The 21,035-nt window shown below is 50.1% G+C and overlaps 1 protein-coding gene across 2 annotated transcripts in view; it reads left to right on the top strand.

Moving 5' to 3' along the window:
- The first annotated feature begins 1,429 nt into the window (after positions 1–1,429).
- LOC116827940 (uncharacterized) overlaps positions 1,430–21,035 on the top strand; it is a 27,293-nt gene continuing 7,687 nt past the window's right edge. The window contains exons 1-3 of one of the 2 annotated variants that reach the window (XM_032785849.2): positions 1,430–2,235; positions 9,522–9,648; positions 13,824–15,967. In XM_032785849.2, coding sequence (XP_032641740.1) covers positions 2,224–2,235; positions 9,522–9,648; positions 13,824–15,622 — 1,938 coding nt within the window. In that variant the 5' untranslated portion in view covers positions 1,430–2,223 and the 3' untranslated portion in view covers positions 15,623–15,967. Of the gene's footprint in view, positions 2,236–9,521; positions 9,649–13,823; positions 15,968–21,035 lie in introns of those variants that run through there. The other variant, XR_012655148.1, reaches the window with a different exon arrangement.

The raw sequence follows: 21,035 nt of genomic DNA, 5'->3' as shown, positions 1-21,035 counted from the left end.
CAATCACGGGTCTTGCCCTAGGCTATGGAGCGCAGCGTTCCCACACCACAGTGCAGGCTGCTGTGTGCCTGGCTGCCCCCCTACCCATCAGTGCTCCCGCACGCACAGAGTCTGTACTCACACTTTCAGCATCTCGATGGTGACTGGCAGCGACCTGGCCCGGCCCAGGGTGCCGTTGTCCTCGTAAAGGCTGTCGTTTTCGAAGAGCAGTGAGTGAGCCCTGTGCGACCCCTCTGCAGGTGGGGTAACTGGCAGGGGGCTTGTCAGCGCCTGCTGGATCCGCATGCGCATTGGGATCTGGGGCAGCCGCGTTGGCACGTTAGGTTCCCCGAACCCCTGCTCTGCCGCCCCCCCCCCACTCGCCCGCTGAGCAGCACCCCGGGCCGGCCCAGGGCCCCCCTGGTTCCGAAAGCACCTGCCCCGGTGCGGCCCCGGGCAGTGGGGAGCAGTTGCTGCTGGAGCTGAGTGGCTCCCCCTGGGACCAGCCTGGGCTTCAGCTTCCTGGAAACCCATGTAAACAGCCCCCAGCAGAGCTGCTCTGGCACTGAAAGCCCCACTCCGAATCCACCAGAAAGAGGGGCCGGACAGCGACCTTCTCCTGGCCTGGCCAGGGCCCGCTGTGTGGGAGGGGGCGGCAGTTCCCCAGACAAGCTGCTGCTCCTGCCTGGCCTGTGCCTCCGAAGGCTGGCAGTGCCCTCTCACTGGCACGGACTGCCCGTTCTGGGGCACCCCTGGAAATGCCCATGTGTCTGAAGCAAGGAACCAGTGTGCACAAGCTTTGGGGCCTGGGCCTGCTGGGAGCGGAGAGCCTTCCCCATGCGCGGAAGTGGCTGGCGCTTGTCCCCTGGCAGGATGGACTCAGCAGCCAGCCCTTTGCGTGTTGCTAAAGCGCAGGAACCAGAGGGGTTCACCTTCCTCTGCAGCATGGGGCACGGTCACTTGCAAGTTTAACTAGTGTATATGGTGGAGTCTCTGTCACTTGAAGACTTTAAATCATGATTTGACAATGTCAGTAACTCAGCCACAGGTGAGGGGTCTGTTACAGGAGTGGGTGGAGGAGGTTCTGTGGCCTGCGACATGCAGGAGGTCAGAGAGATGATCACAATTGTCCCTTCTGGCCTTAGGGTCCAGGGGGTCTTTTTCCATGGGAGAGAGATCGTGGGAAATCCTAATGGATGATTCCTGCTCAGTGCTCCAGGGGAAAATGACTCCATCTCCGAGACCCCTGCCCGTGCGTCCTGGGTCATGTTCTTTGCCTAAGCCCCTACTCCCTCTTTGACACGCTAACTGTCCCTTGTTCTCTTGGACCGTGGCCTGGGGGGAGATTTTAATAAGCAAGTCATGATTCAGGGCACCTCAGTGTGTGAGTGCCCAACGGAGACTCTGTAAAGGAGCCGGGTTTTCCCGGGGAGTTGCGCCCCCTCTCTTTGGAGAGGGAAAAAAAGGCTTTTTAATGTATCACAAGTGTGACCGCCAGAGTCACTCGACACTCCTGAAAATCTGCATCATCGGGAATTGGGCCCATTTCTGCAGCATTGGGTGGCTGGAGGTTTGCGCTGTGAGCAGAAAGCCATGCTCTGGATTGATGCTAAGCTGCCCTGATTAGAGCAATGCCCACCGGGCTCCCTGGTGCTGCTTTGGACACTCTGACCGGTGGCTGATTACATGTGATATACTGGTCACCGGCTAAAAACACAGGCTTCATGACAGCCAGCACCGGCCTTGTGACAGCTGGAAGAATTTTGGTTACCCAAAGCACGGGTCTTAGAGCCACCCAACAATAAGATTCCTCTGGGCAAAGATATGACGTAGGGCTGACAATGCACCAATGTGTGGAGGGCCAGCGCTGTGGTGCACAGCCACCGCCGTGAACTTGGCCTCTGGTGAGTTCATTTGATGTTATGCACTGATCTGTCTAGACAGCAAAGCAAAACTTCAGGGTAAAGACCAAAACAGTCAGGAAACGAATTCTATTCATATTGCTAGGAGCCTGTTACTAGAGCCCCCAGGCACCAGTGGGTACACTTACAAGCATATCACTTCCTAGGAAGGCGCAAGCTGCCCTCCTCTTCCTTCTGAGGTGGTTATTTCCGAGAACAAGCAGTGCTGGGAGCAGTTAATTAGTATGTTGGGAGAAGGCTGGCAGAGGGAGACAAGGCCTGCAGCACGCCCTGAGGCTTGGAAGATTCGTTGAGCCCAATTTCTGTTGGCTGCGCAAAAGTTATGCAAGGCAAAGTAAGAATTCAGGTTCTCATAGCAACCTCTGCTCACCCACACGGCACGGATATGTGCAGATTTGGATCACTGGTTAGGCTGCTGAGTGCTTCCTTCATCTATGCTGCATGTGCACCGTGGGTGAGCGCGCCCCACTGTGCGGAACTGCCGTGTTCCTTCTGCCTGGGGGAGCCTGCCTGGCTCAGCTGAAGGCAATTGGGAGCTTGGTCACCTCAAGCTTCTTCTGTGTCCAGAGGTGCCCCAGTCCCTGCGGAACGTAAGCCTCTGGGGCTTTTTGCACTCCCTCGTGCTGGTGTGTTGAGCTTCCTGGAGGTTTTGCACCTCAGGAGCCGTTTAGGTGAAGCACATTTTTCTTCTCTGCCCTGCCCAGGCACCTGGCTTTAAAAGCAAACACATTTCTGCTCGTTTTTGTTCACCAGCATGATGATTGGGTTAAACCAAAATGTCAGTGCTTGTACCAGTGCAGTGGAACCTCAGAGTTCCCAGCACCAGAGTTACGAACTGACCCTTCAACCACACACCTCATTTGGCACTGCAAGTATGCAATCAGGCAGCAGCAGAGACCCCCCCCCTCCTAAAAAAGAGAAGCAAATACAGTATAATACTATGTTAAACATAAACTACTAGAATAAAATAAAGGGAAAGCAGCATTTTTTTCTGCCCCATAACTGCATGTTTCCAGCTTAGCTCGCCCAGCTTCACTGTCCTACGACTTTGAACTGCACAGGGACCTCTCTGCCCTCCACAGGCCGCAGCCCCCAGCCGCCTGGCCCAGCCCTGCCCGCAGGGCCGTCCTTAGGCATAGGCAACATAGGCAGCTGCGTAGGGCACCTGAAAATTTGGGGCACCACTGGGTCTTAGTGTCCACCTTCTTCTTTTCCTATCCCTGTTCTGACCCTTCTCAGGTGGATCTTCAGGTCCCCTTTCTGAGAGAAGCATTTCCCACACTCGCTGCAGGGAAATGGCCTCTCCCTCTTGCGGTTCCTCTGTCGTATCAGGAGATCTGTCTTCTCCACACAGCTTCGCTTGCATTCCTGACGGGCGTCTGGTCTCTCTGTCACCTGGGCTTTCTGCTGAGCCGTGCTGTTTGTGGATATCCCTTGCGTGTTCCCTGCAGAGTTTCTCTGCATTGTCTGAAGTTTGCTCTGACTCAGGCAGTTTTTTACCTTCACTGAACTTTGGGAAACTTTCTCTTCAGGTTTTACTGAAAAAGTCTTGACTGGAAGCAGGTTTTCAGCATCTTCCTCCTGGTTCTTCTCCTCCATACCTTCATTCACAATCTCATCATCTACTAGATAGAAAACAACAGACCAGATGTTATTCCATGTGATGGTGGCAAAAGAAATGAATCTCATGTAAACAAAAGTTTCTATTAATTGCAAACTCCCAGGGGCTGTCAAACCTCCCTGGGAGAAACAGAGCTGGAATCTTGCAATTATCGTTATATTTTATTTGTGTGATGTGGACAGGCCAGGTCCCTGCTTGGGCCCACGTCTCAGCTGGGGACTAACAGACACACAGCTGGAGTCTGGCTGGGTTTGTGCCCTGGTTTTTAACAGGTTGCACTGAAGTTGGTACTCATGCTCTTGCGTCACCATTGGGAGTGTTACAATCTGTATAGCGGCAGAACTTAGGGATGCATTCAAGGACCAGGATCCCATTTTACCAGGCACTGAATCAGAGACGTCAGACAGTCCCTGCCCCAGACAGCTCCCACTCTGGACACAACAGCTGAGGGAGACAAACAAATGGGGCTACAGGGAGGGAGGGGGTGAGATACTGAGCACGTGGGCACACAATAAGCAGCAGTCTTAGCTCAGCATCTGCCTAGCCACTGTCAGAGCATGGCTGGAGGGCCTACTGCAGCCGGGCTCCCTCAGCAGGGGACACACAGGAGGAAAGCTGCTGGTCACCCCACCCCCGAGTTTCTGGGAGATCACTCTATGTATTCATTGTAGCCCCATGACCTTAAAATTAACCCAGGCTTCCATGATGCTGGTACTGTCCTGGGGAAACTTCACCTCCCCTCCGCTGAGACCAGTGTCTTTAAGGGGAAGATCCTCCTGCTGGCTCAGTCCCCAGCTAGTCACTCAGCTCCCTTCCCTGCTGCCTCACTGCTGCAGAGAGCCCAGCTGCCCTCCGAGGGGACTGTTCCCCAGCTGGGTGCTCATGCAGGAGGTAATCAGTACAGTAGAACCTCAGAGTTACGGCCCTCGGGAATGCAGGTTGTTTGTAACTCTGAAATGTTCACAACTCTGACAAAACGTTAGGTGGTTCTTTCAAAAGTTTACTATCTGAACATTGACTTATGCAGCTTTGAAAATTTTATGGGGAAACGAAGGTGATTTCTCTCCAATGTCTCAGCAAAATAATTGGTAAAGACCAACTGGTTTGTGTTGTTTGTGGGAGTGGTTAAAGCCTCTGTCAGAAGTCCCTCACTGGAAACTGCTAAGGGCATTTCTAGAAAGTCCTGGAGCAAGGTGGTGACAATGCGGTTCTGGCGGAACCCACTGAGAGTGCCAATTCAGGACCAATTCCTTAAACAGGCAGTTATAGCCCTAGGCTGGGTTTTTTCCACTTCTAGGCAAACAACCAGCCAGACAAAAAGGACTTCGTTTCACGCCACTGGCTAACCACAAGTCACACAACCAATTTCCTTAGACACTCCAGTCTCCAGTATCCCACCAGTCCACCCGTCTGGGATGAATGGTTATGAAAACCACACCCCAGTAAAAGAAAAAGGTTCTCTCGATCCCAAAGGACCAAGCCCCAGACCCAGGTCAATTCAAATATGTTTATTAGAGAATATTTAAATAAGGATGATACACAGAGTTTGGCATGTCAGTCTTTAGTCATCGGGGCAACATACAGAGTATGGGGGGACGCTGGTATTTGGTTATGGGTTAGCATATAGTACATACGTCTGTAATGTCCCCAATGGGGGGGTTACGGTGGGTGGGGTCAAAATATAGTAGGGGAGCAGTGAGGGTACATCGCTCATCTAATGGTTACACATAGTCATGATTAGAGCAGCAGCGCCGGGTAATGCACACCGGAGAGGAGATTGGTGCCTTGCGCTGTGGTTTAGCAGCAACACTGTGCATCCTTCCTCACACCATCAGAGTCTTACCCACAAATCACGCTGTTACCAATCCTTTAGAATTCTAAAATCTAAAGGTTTATTCATAAAGGAAAAAGATAGAGGTGAGAGCTAGAATTGGTTAAACTGAATCAATTACATACAGTAATGGCAAAGTCCTTAGTTCAGGCTTGTAGCAGTGATGAGTAAACTGCAGGTTTAAATCCAGTCTCTGGAGAACTCCCCTGCTGGGATGGGTCATCAGTCCTTTGTGCAGAGCTTCAGATTGTGCAAAGTCCTCCAGAGTTAGAAGCAGGATTGAAGACAAAATGGAGATGTAGGCCTCGCTTTATATAGACTTTTCCAGGTGTAAGAAAGTCCTTTGTTCCTACTGTGGAAAGTTACAGCAAAATGGATCTTACCCACAAATCACGCTGTTGCCATCCTTTAGAATCTAAAGGTTTATTCATAAAAGGAAAAGATAGAGATGAGAGCTAGAATTGATTAATGGAATCAATTACATACAGTGATGGCAAAGTTCTTAGTCCAGGTTTGTAGCAGTGATGGAGTAAACTGCAAGTTAAAATCAAATCTCTGGAGTACATGCACAGCTTGGATGGGTCATCAGTACTTTGTCAGAGCTTCAGTTTTGTAGCAAAGTCCCTCCAGAGGTAAGAAGCAGGATTGAAGACCAGATGGAGATGAGGCATCAGCCTTTTATAGATTTTCCAAGGTGTAGAACCTCTTGTCCTTATGTGGAAAATTACAGCAAAATGGAGTCTGGAGTCACATGGGCAAATCCCTGCATACTTTGCTGAGTTACAAGGCGCATCTACCTTCTCTCCATGGGTTAATTGTGTAGCTAATGGTCCTTAATGGGCCATCAAGCAGGCTAGTCAGAGCTAACACCAACTTGTCTGGAACGTTTCCCAGAAGCGAGTTTAAAATTTAAAATACAGATAGTATAGAGCCATTACTCATAACTTCAATTACAAAGTGATACATACATATAGACACCATAATTTTAACCAGCCACCCATAATCTGGTCTTAGACACCTTATATGACCCTCTTTGCACAAGATTTGGTGCCAGATTGTATCAATAACGTCACAAAGGGGTAAGGTTCTGTTGTGGATCAACATGGCCATGGGGGCACGGCGCATGCCGCAGTGTTCTACCTAGGGCTGGCTTTTAGTGTGGTCATTCGTTAACTGGAAAATGGGTGAGCAGCCAGGTGGCAAAAACCACAGCGAACATACAGAGTTGGTCAAGATTAGCGGAGACTGTGAGGAACTAGCAGGGGTGCCATTTGGGCACGCAGGGGATGTTCATTCCCTCTGGGGCACCTGGCATTGACCACTGTTGGAAGACAGGACACTGGGCTAGATGGACCTTTGGTCTGATCCAGTCTGACCGTTCTGATGTTCTTATGTAGAATCCTGATGTATCTGCTCCCTGCTGTAACCCACAAGCCCCGCTCTCCTCCCAGAGCTGGGATAGAACCCAGGAGTCCTGACAGGGTCTCTCTCTTTCCGGAGTTAGTAATAAAGTAAGAATAGACATTAAATTTTTAAACCTAACCAGTGTCCCTTAAGTGACTTGCCACAATATATCAGAACATGTTGTTGTTAGAGTTGAGTGGGTCTAATATTTATTTATTTTTTTTAAAAAAGGAATTAGATACAGGGCTCCTATCAGCTAATTGTTAAATTACCTGCCAAAAAGTTACAGTTTTCAAGTGCTACATAGCCCAGGAATCATGGTTAAAGTGCCCCCCCCTACCAAAATCTGAAATGGCGCCCTTGGGACCTAGAAAGACCTAGCCAAGATAGGTGAATGGGCAACCCCATGGCAGATGAAATTCACTGCTAACAAATGCAGAGCAAGGCCCTTTGGAAAGATCCATCTGAGCTATTTATTCACATGTCAGGATTCTAGGTCAATTGTCACCACTCAGCAAAGAGCTGGGTGTTATTGCAGCAGAGCAATGGCAATCTCTGCTCCGCGGACAGCCCAGAAAAGCCTGTGAGCTGTTTGTGTGCACAAAGAGTTCGTAATGATCCAGCAGATGCCACACTGTGTAGCCTGAGTTAGGGTGTACTGATCATATTCATTTGATAATATGTGAATTTAATTTATTAATTTAATTTTATTTGGTTTTGATAATAATATTAATAATTATTATCATCAATATTTATTAGTGTGGGTTTTTGGCTCGCCAGTCTGTTTGATCAGAAGATAAAAGCTCTTGTCCTGAATCAGGCTCCACAGAATTTATAAAGGCCCCCCGGGAGTATGACAGAAAGCTCACACTGAGACAGATGTAGCTGTAAAGACTTTTTATTAAAATCAGTAATAGTAAGTAAATGGTAAAATACCCAGAGTTACAAAGTTACGATTACATTACTGCTATTCAAAAGATACAGATGATAATATAGTATTATATGCAACAAAGCTTTGGTTAATATACTCACCTCCTTCTTTGACAACCTGGTGGTTAGAGACATAGGACCAGCCTTGTGGTTCAGGTTTCTCAATTCCTGAGTGAGGGATGCAGTGCTTAGAAAATGCTACGAGCTATTAAAGCTGACTGGGATTTACCTGACTAACTTAAACTTAAATCAAAACCTAGTAAACAAACTAAGAATAAAACTTTGGGAAACCGAGCTTAGCCTAGTCCCCTTGGAACATCAAGTTTAAGAACAAATACAGCCTCTTAATAGCAGCAGCCTTCCAGCGAGAGAAAGTGGAGGAAGTAAGTGAGAACAGAGTAAAGTGAGAACTGGACAGACTCTATTGAGGTGGGTCACCTCTTTCATAGGGCAAATGCCAGAAATCCTTCCTCTTATGCCCAAATGTCTTTCCTCACCCACAGAAATGTTCGGGTGCACTTACCCCATAGGCTAATATGCACATATGTATTGATGACAGGTATGTACACACATCAGTCTCTTGTGGTGTCCGTGTTAAGTCTGCGGGTACAACATTGAGCCCCCCTCCCCCGCCATTCTCCATTGTCTATTGGTCTAGATAAAAGGCCATGGACATAGACGTGGATACTCATCTTTTTAGGTAACAAGATAAAGGTCAACTTTGCTCTCTGAGTAAAAGGTCTCAATATCGATATGCTAACTTTGCCTTAGCTTAACTTACCGGATATGGCCTGTAGGTCCCTTGCATTACGGCCAAACACACTTTAATGTAAATCTATAAACCTATTACAATGACCCAAATACTTAAACTATAAGAAAAGATATCTATCTATGTATCTATTTATCTATCTATCTATCTATCTAATCTCCATACACCTCCTTTATCTATTTATCTATCTAATCTCCATATACCCCCTTTATCTATCCATCTATCTATCCATCCACACAAGCAAGCAGGTTAGTCTTATAGGCTATAACGGACATCATGTGTCGGGGTGTGCCCTGCCCTGAATAGTGTGTTCAGTTCAGGTCAGCCTGTCCCATCAGTTCAGAAGCACATACAGAGGGAGGTCAGGGACTGGTGGCAAATTAGAGGCCAGGAGGGATTTGTGAGTGAGGCGACATTGAGACTGTTTAATTTAGAGAGGAGATGAATGAGAGAGGACAGGATAGGGGTAGAAGAACTGACAGGCACAGGGAAGGTAAATTTACTGCTCCTGTTTATCTCTTGGCCAGTGCAAGAGCAAGGGAACATGTAGTGACGTTGAAAGGCAGCAGAAGTTGAAAATTGACCAAGGAAATACAGCGTGCCACAATGCAAAATCAGCATGCGGAACTCATTGCCACATGGCAATATTGAGTCCAGGAGCTTTACAGAATCCAGAAAAAGATTAAACACTTATGTTTAATGGGAACATCCAACATTACATTAGACAGGATAATTAAATATAATTGTGAAAACTATAAATTCTGCCTCAGGGCCTGAACCAATCACTAGCTGATAACAATCACAAAGACAGTTCCCCTAGAAGCAGCGTATTCATGATCTATGACATAGTTCCTTGTACTTCTGTTGAAGTAACTGGTACTGCAGCTGTTGGAGAGAGGGTATTGGACGAGGGACCTAGTATGGCAACTCCTAAATTCTGTCAGCAGTGAGTGGATTATCACTGTGACTCGAAAATGCGCCGTCCCCAGGCCAGGGTGAGGGCTGTAAGGGGCACGATGCTGCTGACACAGAAGATGCTAACATGGTGACAATTTGTGATTTCAGGCCCCAGTGACGTTTGAGGATATTGCAGTCTATTTCTCGCCAGAGGAGTGGAAGGAGCTAGTGGAATGGCAGAAAGAACTGTACTGGGACGTGATGAAGGAGAATTATGAGCTCGTCACCTCGCTAGGTAAAGAGACATGTTTGTGCTACTGGGGGCCGTGCGGCACATGAAAAGCCAGGTCCCCAGACAGTTGCGTGGGATTCTCCCTGCATGGAGTGTGTGAGAATTGTATCTCTGACAATTCTCAGCTCCTGGAGGAATGAACAGGCAGGGAAGCACCTGCTAGCAAGGCCCTGCAGTCACATTTTTAAGTGTTGTTCATTTCCTAGACAAAATACCCCAGGCTGCAGTTAAGCTGGTGCCTACCTGGATAACTTTAGGGGGATAAACCACTATAGGGTGTTGTAAACCACACCAGGAGTTCTGAATCCAGGGAATTCAAAGCTAAGTTTATGCTTAAATCTAAAGCAGCTAAGGTAAGAAACATACAGTGAAGGCTCAGAACACCTAAACTCTGCCCTCCAGTGTGGTCACACAATGGCTGCAGTGTTATGAGTAAAGGCACTTCGGTACTTGTGGTTCTGGAAGAGAAACTGGTTTTAAAAGACACATTAGATGTCGTTCCTCCCCTCCCCCATGGTGCCATGCCACGTGACACGGTGATGGCCAGAACCCCAATGGCTCCATTTTCCTTTCCTTTGGAAGAAAAGGTTATCGGTATCAGAAAGCGGGTGGCATAACTGGACGCTGAGGCCAGTTGATAGCAATGGTAATGATCAGGCTGTAACTGAGGGCGGGCACAGACCAGCCGGGCGGGCACAGACCAGCCAGCCGGCACACTGATCAGAACGCTCCACTTCCCCATGCGGATTCACCCTCAGCAAGTTTGCAGATGACACTAAACTGGGAGGAGTGGTAGATACACTGGAGGGTGGGGATAGGATACAGAGGGACCTAGACAAATTAGAGGATTGGGCCAAAAGAAACCTGATGAGGTTCAACAAGGACAAGTGCAGAGTCCTGCACTTAGAACGGAAGAATCCCATGCACTGCTACAGTCTAGGGACCTAGTGGCTAGGCAGCAGTTCTGCAGAAAAGGACCTAGGGGTTACAGTGGACGAGAAGCTGGATATGAATCAACAGTGTGCCCTTGTTGCCAAGAAGGCTAACGGCATTTTGGGCTATATAAGTAGGGGCATTGCCAGCAGATCGAGGGACGTGCGCATTCCTCTCTATTCGACATTGGTGAGGCCTTATCTGGAGTACTGTGTCCAGTTTTGGGCCCGCCACTACAAGAAGGATGTGAAAAAATTGGATAGAGTCCAGCAGAGGCAACAAAAATGATTAGGGGGCTGGAGCACATGACTTATGAGGAGAAGCTGAGGGAAGTGGGATTGTTTAGTCTGCAGAAGAGAAGAATGAGGCGGGATTTGATAGCTGCTTTCAACTACCTGAAGTGGGGTTCCAAAGAGGATGGATCTAGACGGTTCTCAGTGGTGGCAGATGACAGAACAAGGAGCAATGGTCTCAAGTTGCAGTGGGGGAGGTTTAGGTTGGATATTAGGAAACACTATTTCACTAGGAGGGTGGTGAAGCACTGGAATGGGTTCCCTAGGGAGGTGGTGGAATCTCCTTCCTTAGAGGTTTTTAAGGTCAGGCTTGACAAAGCCCTGGCTGGGATGATTTTGTTGGGGTTGGTCCTGCTTTGAGCAGGGGTTGGGCTAGATACCTCCTGAGGTCCCTTCCAACCCTGATATTCTCAGGGTCGCATCAGAGGGGTGTAGGAGTTTGGAGGGAGGGGTTCTGTGGCGTTCGGGTGCTCAGAGAGCAGGAGTTCCTGCCTAGGATGCTGGGTAAAGGGAAGAGAATGGGAAATGGGGAGAGAGGGAGCTGGCAGACAGGTGATTAGGGAAGAGCTGGAGTTAGGGTGCCGAGGGGTAGAAGCAAATTTCTTGAGTAGGTGCTGCTCCTCTGAGTCGGTTGCTCCTGCTCACACGAAGACCGAGCTGGGCCACAGGCAGGGGCCAGGCTGGGCCACAGGCAGGGGTTGAGCTGGTCCGGACGTTGAATGCAAGGGAAGGCAGTCAGGAGTTCCTGCTGGAAGACAGAACGGACAGCTGGAGCTGGGGAAGAGTACCAGGGTTCGAGATGGCTAGAGCTGTTGGAGCAGATGATTTAAGCAACGCTTGGGACCGCAGCCAGTTTGAGATGGGTCACCACATTTCCTGAACCACGCTGGCAGGACCCATTTCCCCCCAAGCCCGTCTGAACCTCACAGCACTACCCAGATGCCACGAGAGCAATGCGGGCAGCTCTGTGTGTGTAGGGATCATAACTTCTCCTGGTACAAGGACAAGGGGTGTGCCACGAATCGAAAGGTACCTGTGAAAGGCTGCACTCAGCCCAAGTGCACCTCCTTGAGGCTGGGCCTGGGAGTTAGCTTTGGCCCCATATGGGCCCCCCACGTCCGCCCCTGCTCTCTCATTGCGACTCACAGTGCTTCCTCTTTGTGATTTGCCCCTGCAGCCTGGTCACTGCACAGTCCCCCGTCCCAGAGTAGCAAAGTCTGACCAGATGAGCTGCCTCAGAACATCTCCCAACCCACCTCTAGGTCCTGGGCCACTCCATAGCGGCAGGTCAGGGAACCGCAGGCGGCCTGCAGCCTGGGGACCCTCTGACAAACAGTCCAGCATTGCTCAGTCTCAGTCCCTGTTCCCTACCCCCTGCCCCAACTCCTGGTCTGTCTCTGGGTTCACCAGGAGAGCATCCTCCGCTCCCTGTGGCAGATTCACCTCTCTTGGCCCGAGCCCAGGGCTGGCTCCCCCCTGGACTTCCTCCTTAGCCTCCAGTAAATGACTGCCAGCCCCGCAGCTGGCTTTACAGCCCTAGCCCAGCTCCTCCCCAGCTTGGTCTTTCAAGCCCTGACTCCCTGTCAGCTGCAGCAGGTATGGTTCATTGGTTCTTTCTGGCCACATTAACCTGCTCAGGGCTTGGGTGGGTGAACGTCCCCTCCCAGTCCCTCACGCAGTGAATAATGCCACAGGCTCTCCCAGAGGCCACAGAGCCGAGCCGAATTCGAAATGTGACTGGGCACCTGACAGATGGGCATAGCGCCAGGTACGTTTGGTAGGAGTGGAAACAGAAGGGATATAAAACCCTTTGCGGTGCATAAGTCAACCCCCAGGGTATTAGGAACAATCTTTCCCTACGGGCAGCGTATTGTAATGGTCCTGGCCCCTTCCCCTGGAGCCGTGTGATTAGTCACAGGCCAAGAGGAGAGGGGACTGGATAGATGACGGTCTGATGCAGCCTGGCAACTTCCGTGTGCTTTTACGTTTCCAGAGCCAGTTTCAGAGCTGGCAGAGTTGAGCGGAAGCCGATAGAGCTTTATCCCCAGCCTGTGACCTGGCGGCTGGGTACAGGCATGCCCAAGGGGAAGTGGAGGTAGCCGAGCAGTGAGGCAGGCAGGGAATGGGAGCTGAGTGACTAGCTAGGGACTGAGCCAGCAGGAGGATCGATGATCAAGCTGCTTCCCCTTAAAGACTCTGGTCTCAGCGGAGGGGAGGTGAAGTTTCCCCAGGACAGTACCAGCATCATGGAAGCCTGGGGTTAATTTTAAGGTCATGGGGCTACCAATGAATACATAGAGTGATCTCCCAGAAACTCGGGGGTGGGGGCGACCAGCAGCTTTTCCTCCTGTGTGTCCCCTGCTGAGGGAGCCCGGCTGCAGTGAGGCCCATCCAGCCATGCTCTGACAGTGGCTAGGCAGATGCTGAGCTAAGACTGCTGCTTATTGTGTGCCCACGTGCTCAGTATCTCACCCCCTCCCTCCCTGTAGCCCCATTTGTTTGTCTCCCTCAGCTGTTGTGTCCAGAGTGGGAGCTGTCTGGGGCAGGGACTGTCTGACGTCTCTGATTCAGTGCCTGGTAAAATGGGATCCTGGTCCTTGAATGCATCCCTAAGTTCTGCCGCTATACAGATTGTAACACTCCCAATGGTGACGCAAGAGCATGAGTACCAACTTCAGTGCAACCTGTTAAAAACCAGGGCACAAACCCAGCCAGACTCCAGCTGTGTGTCTGTTAGTCCCCAGCTGAGACGTGGGCCCAAGCAGGGACCTGGCCTGTCCACATCACACAAATAAAATATAACGATAATTGCAAGATTCCAGCTCTGTTTCTCCCAGGGAGGTTTGACAGCCCCTGGGAGTTTGCAATTAATAGAAACTTTTGTTTACATGAGATTCATTTCTTTTGCCACCATCACATGGAATAACATCTGGTCTGTTGTTTTCTATCTAGTAGATGATGAGATTGTGAATGAAGGTATGGAGGAGAAGAACCAGGAGGAAGATGCTGAAAACCTGCTTCCAGTCAAGACTTTTTCAGTAAAACCTGAAGAGAAAGTTTCCCAAAGTTCAGTGAAGGTAAAAAACTGCCTGAGTCAGAGCAAACTTCAGACAATGCAGAGAAACTCTGCAGGGAACACGCAAGGGATATCCACAAACAGCACGGCTCAGCAGAAAGCCCAGGTGACAGAGAGACCAGACGCCCGTCAGGAATGCAAGCGAAGCTGTGTGGAGAAGACAGATCTCCTGATACGACAGAGGAACCGCAAGAGGGAGAGGCCATTTCCCTGCAGCGAGTGTGGGAAATGCTTCTCTCAGAAAGGGGACCTGAAGATCCACCTGAGAATCCACACGGGGGAGCGGCCGTACACGTGCACTGAGTGCGGGAAAAGCTTCACCCAGAGGGGATATCTGAAGATCCACCTGAGACTCCACACAGGAGAGAAGCCCTTTCCATGCACTGAATGTGGGAAACGGTTCCCATCGAAGGGGGATCTCAAAATGCACCAGAAGAAGCACACGGGGGAGCGGCCCTTTCTGTGCAGTGAATGTGGGAAGAGCTTCACTCGCAAGGTGGACCTCAAAGTCCACCAGAGGAAGCACACGGGGGAGAGGCCCTTTGCTTGCACTGAGTGTGGGAAGAGTTTTACGTCCAAGGGCTACCTCAAGATACACCTGGGACAGCACAAGGGGAAGAGGCCGTTCACATGTCTGGAGTGCGGGAAAAGCTTCATTTCCAAGGGCTCCCTCAAGGCGCACCAGAGAATCCACACGGGTGAGACGCCCTTCACGTGCACCGAGTGTGCCAAGAGCTTCACCACCAAGGGCTATCTCAAGATACACCAGAGGCTACACACGGGGGAGACCCCGTATCCCTGCACCGAGTGCGGGAAGCGCTTCACTACCAAGGGCTATCTGAAGATACACCAGAAAATCCACACGGACGGGACCCCCTTCATCTGCAGTGACTGTGGGAAGAGCTTTGCCACCATGCGATATCTCAAGATGCACCAGAGGAGCCACACAGGGGAGACCACGTTCACCTGTGCGGAGTGTGGAGAGAGCTTCGCCCAGAAGGGCTACCTCCGCATCCACCAGCGGATGCACACAGGGGAGGGCCTGTTCACCTGCTCTGACTGTGGGAAAAGCTTCACTGCCAAGTACCTGCGGATCCACCAGCGAATGCACACAGGGGAGCGGCCCTTCACTTGCACGGAGTGTGGGAAAAGCTTCACTGCAGAGGGGTCTCTGAAAATCCACCTCAAGATCCACAGCAGGGTGCTGCTGAGTATATGCACCGACTGCGGGAAAAGCTTCTCCTCCATGCGCTATCTCAAGGTGCACCAGAAAACCCATTCCCAAGAGCCAGTGACGCTACCCAGCGAAAGTGGGGATGGTTTCCCACAGAAGGCGCTTGCCACTGTCCCTCAGAAAGCCCACAGAGAAATGATCTCATTTACCTGCAGGGACTGCGGGAAAAGCTTCTGCCAGAAGTCTAATTTAATAACGCACCAGAAAGCCCATGCGCAGGAGAGACAGGTTCTCACACACAGGCCCAGCACTTGCCCTGCTGCCACTCCACCGACATCCGTGAAGTCGCACCCAGTGAATTTGGCTCAGGAAGTTTTAAGAGCAGGGAAAGATCATCTCAACCCAAATCCCTATCCCCTGGTCATGGATTTAAAGCCCAGCTTCCAGTTTGCTCTGCAGACCTGTCCACTTTCCCCAGGAGTAAATCTAGGTGTCTCCTGAGCTTACGTGGCATCCCGCTCCTGCTGACAATGTATCCCGTATGGTTATTGTTACCTTCTGCATGATGTAGCTCTGCCCAGGTTCCTCCGTTTAATCCCAATTCCTAACCCTCCCCGATTGCACCCTCCTAAGGTAGCTGGATGGTACCCGGTCCTGCAGTGCTTCAGTGGGAGTCACAAGAGCCTTACATGCTACCACATCCTTTGGTTTTGCTCCTCTTCTATCCATGCAGCATAGCATCTGGTCTGGCTTTTTAGTTGCAGCTTCTCATTGAGCGGGTGATTTCAGTGATTTTATCACAATAAATCCCACTCACGTGCTCGACATCTAGGGATACTGAGCATAGATCCCCTCGCTTGCTTGCATTGCTCTGCATTTCCAATCAGTCAGTGCAGTCACCTACAAGATCCAAATCCTTTACCACCCAGTGCCCAGATCCGTATCATCTCCTCTGACTCTTTAGCATCACGTACAAACCCTGAGCTCTGGGGCTGTATTCATCCCACGTTTAACTTCCTTGGAGGTACACCGGGGTGAATTGGGACTTTTCCTTTTCAGAAGCCTCCATAGGATGGCAGAGGCCGTAGAATCAACCCCGAGCCGCGCCACTCATCATCCAGTCTGTTGCTCCCCGTTGATTCCTGTTCTGGGAGTGCCAAGTGTTAGAGAAAGTTCACTGAAAACCCACGTTAACGTAACAGATGAGCAAACCGCAGAGGCCAGGAACCATTGACTTGTGCTCAGTGGAGAAAGGGCAGAACTTGGCAGCAAGCCCAGGCCAGAAAGAACAAAGATTGGTTCTGGTCGTGGTGGAAGAGCAGCGTGTGAGAAGATCCACCTTCAAGGCCAAGGGAGATGTTGCACACGCAGCCATCAGATGTATGGGGAGGGAGAAAAGCCAAAGTCACTGAAATGGCACTGAGGAGTTAGGTCCCCCTTTAGTCTACAGCAGGGAACTTGTAAGGGACCAAAGAGAGGTGGTAAACAGCAGAAGAGCTGCTGGCAAGGGGTCCAGGCTAAGTCCCTGGAGAAGGTGGAAGAGATTACAAGGATCCATAATAATTACAGCTGGAAAAGAGATGTGAGCTCATTGAAGTGAATATGTGCCTGAGACCTGCCCCAGCCAGCTTCCTTCATTCCTGCATCTGTGTTTTAGGAGGCTCTGCTTCCCCGAACACTGGGCTGGATGCGTTCCTGGGGGACACTGGGCGACTGGCTGAGAAGGAGAAGTTCTGCCCCTTTCTCAGGTTTATTCTCACAGCAGCCGACGTTGTGCCAGGCTCCCCTGGAAATTTGCAGTTACTAACTCTGGGCCTTATCCCTGTGGGACAGGTCAAGCAGTAGCATCTTGTAGGGCCTTGTACTGATACCACCTCTGGGAATGGGGCTGGCTTTCACTCACCCTCACAGCCTGCCCTTTCCTGTGTCAGCTCCGCATGGCGTGTCCTGGGGCCTGGAGCTGGTGTTCAGAGGGTCGGGTGTTCTGGCTGGTGGTCAGTGTCTCTGTTCCCGATATGGAAATTCTCTCTGACACGAAGCTTGTGACTTCTCACACTTCCCAGCGAATACCTCCCAGGAGGTTTTAACACCTGTCCCAGAGGTTCCAGGGCTTGGAGAGCAGGTTCTCTCTACTTCACTGCTGCACAAGAATCGTTCGAAGCGTCCTTGATGTCTCCCAGTTGTCCTGCACGCACCTAGGGAGCTGCTTTTGCTTAGAGCGTCTATGGATGTTTATGGCTTAAGACAGCTCACGTGTTCAGGTGATACTGGCAGGCTGGGAGCAGGGAACTCCAGGATTATAACGGGCTCGGCTCCTGATTCCCTGCGTGGCCTTGAGTCTCCGCCCCTCCCTGTGCTCTGGTTTCCCTTTTGTAAAAGACAGGTGGGGCCAGCTCTCCGGCCACAACATGGAGCTAGTTACTCGGGATCACAGCCCTGCATGCTGAGCGTCAGTCTGAGGGGATGCAGAGATGATCTCACTGGGGAAAATGGGTCACTCACGGTCCCCCGACCTCGAGGATTCAAGGCGTGACGTGTACTGGCTCCAAGGACCGGAAGCCAGCACTTTCACCTCTGACACTGGCTCAATATGTGACCATGGAGATGTTACATTACCTGCTCAGTGCCTCAGTTTCCCTGTCTGGAACTAGGGTTGTGAGGACTAATGTTGGTATTTTGCTTTAAGATGCACTGCTGAATGGCACTAGAGACAGGGCAAATATTATCCTTACTAAGAGAGGTTTACTTCACTGCTCTCACTTCCTATGGGAACTTTCTACATGTGTTTTCCTAATGTGCCAGTTACCAAGGGATCTGGGCACTAAACCCTCCTGCCTTCCCCTCAATTGAACTAGTAACGCAACAGGTGGCAGAATGAGTTCCTTGGAGCAGCTGTAGAGGAAATACGGCCAGTCTCTCTTCCTCCTCCATCGTAGCTTGGGGAGTCAGACACCCCAGGACTGGGAACAGATTCACCTGACACCCTGCCTGGTTCCCTAGATTTGCACTGAGCTGCGCTGCAATAAGAGATAAGGGGTAGGAATAGCAGGCAGGGGGAGAAAGACACCACCAGTCAGATTCTCAGCTGCAGTGAATCAGCGTAGGGCTCCTGTGCCAGTTCCCACTGAGAATCCAGCCCCACACTTCTGAACCCAGGAGAGCCTCACACGGAGTTTTGTGACGGACACCCTGCTCCCCTACCAGCCCTGGCTTGGGTGTACACTGCCACTGATGTATGGCGGAAGGGCCAAGGCAAATAAGACTCTGCTACCCCATTGACTGCAGTTAGGTTGGACAGATGTAACCGGCCACGTGTGGTTGGCTCTGTGCACATCAATACCATTGATCAGCGAGACAGGGCAAGCCTGGACTCCGAAAACTAGTCTGGGAACCTGCTACGTATTCCCATGCACGTTGGATGAGGCTGGGAGCAGGGAGGACAGGGCATAGGACAAAAAGAGGGGTTAATGGATTACAGATTGTTGTAATAAGCCCTAACTGAGTCATCCTTCTCAAAGGAAACCTGCACAACGCTTTCAAAAGACAAGCCTGGGAGCTTAAATCTCTAACTCTGCTATGGGCTGAACAGAGACACTGGAGCCGTGGCTTATTACAACCATCTGTAACTCACTAACCTCTGCTTTTTGTCCTGTGACCGCAGAGGTGCTAACAGGGGACACTACCTTACATAGTCCCTGCAAAATGCACTAGCTGATTATGCCGAACAATCCGTCCCAGCTGGCGTTTAGCTGTGACGCTCCCAGTACGGGGCCCAGAGCTGCAGAAGAGCTCTGGGCAGGTCTACGCTTCAAATGCTGCTGCTGTGGAAGACCTCCCCAAGAGGCAGTAGTTGTGTTGGCAGAAGAAACTCTCCTGCTGACATAGTGCTGTCTACATGGGGGCATTAGGTATGGAGTTTTCACACCCCGAGTGACATGATTATACCTATATAGGTCTGCAGTATAGACCAGACCTCTGTGCAGCTCGAAAGCTTGTCTCTCACCAGCAGAAGTTGGTCCAGTACCAGATATACCTCCCCACCTACACTCGAGGGTGAAATTCACCCCGTGCAGAGCACCAGCACAAGGCCTGTGTCCCACATCAGCTTCTATGCTGCCCTCTGCCCTCGAGGGAAATTTCACCTTTTTAATATATATATATTTATTATTATTGAAGATATACCTATCTCCTAGAACTGGAAGAGACCTCAAAAAGTCAAGTCCAGCCCCCTGCCTTCACACCCAGGACCACTGATTTTTGCCCCAGCTCCCTAAGTGGTTCCCTCAAGGATTGAGCTCACAACCCTGGGTTTAGCAGGCCACTGCTCAAACCACTGAGCTATCCCTTCCACCTCTGCTGAGTGTTAGACCCAAAGGGCAGAGGATGCCAGGAGCTAGATCAATGAGGTTGAAAGGACCAGACATAGGCATTAAAGAACAGCCTGTGAGTGCAGTGGGGAGCCTCAGACATGCTACACCAATTCATCGCCTGGCTATTGGGCAGTTAAGACACCAGCAGAGAACAGCTATATGCTATGGGGGCAGGGCAGGGCAGACAAGACAGTTCCATCAAAAGGAGCGCTTAAAGACAATAAAGTCATTGCGGAGAAACTAAATGGATTCTTTGCTTCAGTTTTCACGGCTAAGGATGTTAGGGAGATTCCCAATCCTGAACTGGCTTTTGTAGGTGACAAATCTGAGGAACTGTCACAGATTGAAGTGTCACTAGAGGAGGTTTGGGAATTAATTGATAACTCAACATTAACAAGTCACTGGGACTGGATGGCATTCACCCAAGAGTTCTGAAAGAACTCAAATGTGAAGTTGCGGAACTATTAACTAAGATTTGTAACCTGTCCTTTAAATCGGCTTCGGTACCCAATGACTGGAAGATAGCTAATGTAATGCCAATATTTAAAAAGCGCTCTAGAGGTGATCCTGGCAATTACAGACCGGTAAGTCTAACGTCGGTACCGGGCAAAATAGTCGAAACAATGTTAAGAATAAAATTGTCAGGCACACAGAAAAACATAAACTGTTGAGCAATAGTTAACATGGTTTCTGTAAAGGGAAATCGTGTCTTACTAATCTATTAGAGTTCTTTGAAGGGGTCAACAAGCGTAGACACGGGGGATCCAGTGGACATAATGTACTTAAATTTCCAGAAAGCCTTTGATAAGGTCCCTCACCAAAGACTCTTACGTAAATTAAGCTGTCATGGGATAAAAGGGAAGGTCCTTTCATGGACTCAGAACTGGCTAAAAGATAGGGAACAAAGGGTAGGAATTAATGGTAAATTCTCAGAATGGAGAGGAATAACTAGTGGTGTTCCGCAAGGGTCAGTCCTAGGACCAGTCCTATTCATTTTATTCATAAATGATCTGGAGAAAGGGGTAAACAGTGAGGTGGCAAAGTGTCAGATTGATACTAATACTCAAGATAGTTAAGACACAAAGCAGATTGTGAAAAACTTCAAAAGATCTCACAAAACTAAGTGATTGGGCAAACAAATGGCAAATGAAATTTAATTGGGTGTGTGGGCAAGGCCAGATGGCTACAGTAAGTACTGGAAACAGGTATGTTACCCAGGCTAACAAATCCCTAGGACCATGGCAACCAAATGCAGTTGCTCCAGGTTAATCAAGGCACCTGGAGCCAATTAAGACCTTTCTAGAAGGCAGTGGAAATAGCTACTTTAATTAGAACACCTGCAGCCAATCAGGCAGGCTAATCAGGCACCTGGGTTTAAACAGGGCTCACCCCAGTCAGGGAGGAGGAGCCAGAGGAGAGGAGTGCGAGTGAGGAGCTGGAAAGCAGAGGCAAGGAGCTGAGAGAGAGAGTGTACTGCTGGAGGATTTAGGGACAAGCATTATGAGACAATCAGAGAGGAAAGATCCTGTGGTGAGGATAAGAAG

The sequence above is a fragment of the Chelonoidis abingdonii genome, chromosome 2, assembly GCF_003597395.2.
Source record: "Chelonoidis abingdonii isolate Lonesome George chromosome 2, CheloAbing_2.0, whole genome shotgun sequence".
Taxonomy (NCBI): Eukaryota; Metazoa; Chordata; order Testudines; family Testudinidae; genus Chelonoidis; species Chelonoidis abingdonii.
This window is presented reverse-complemented; position numbering and strand designations above follow the sequence as displayed.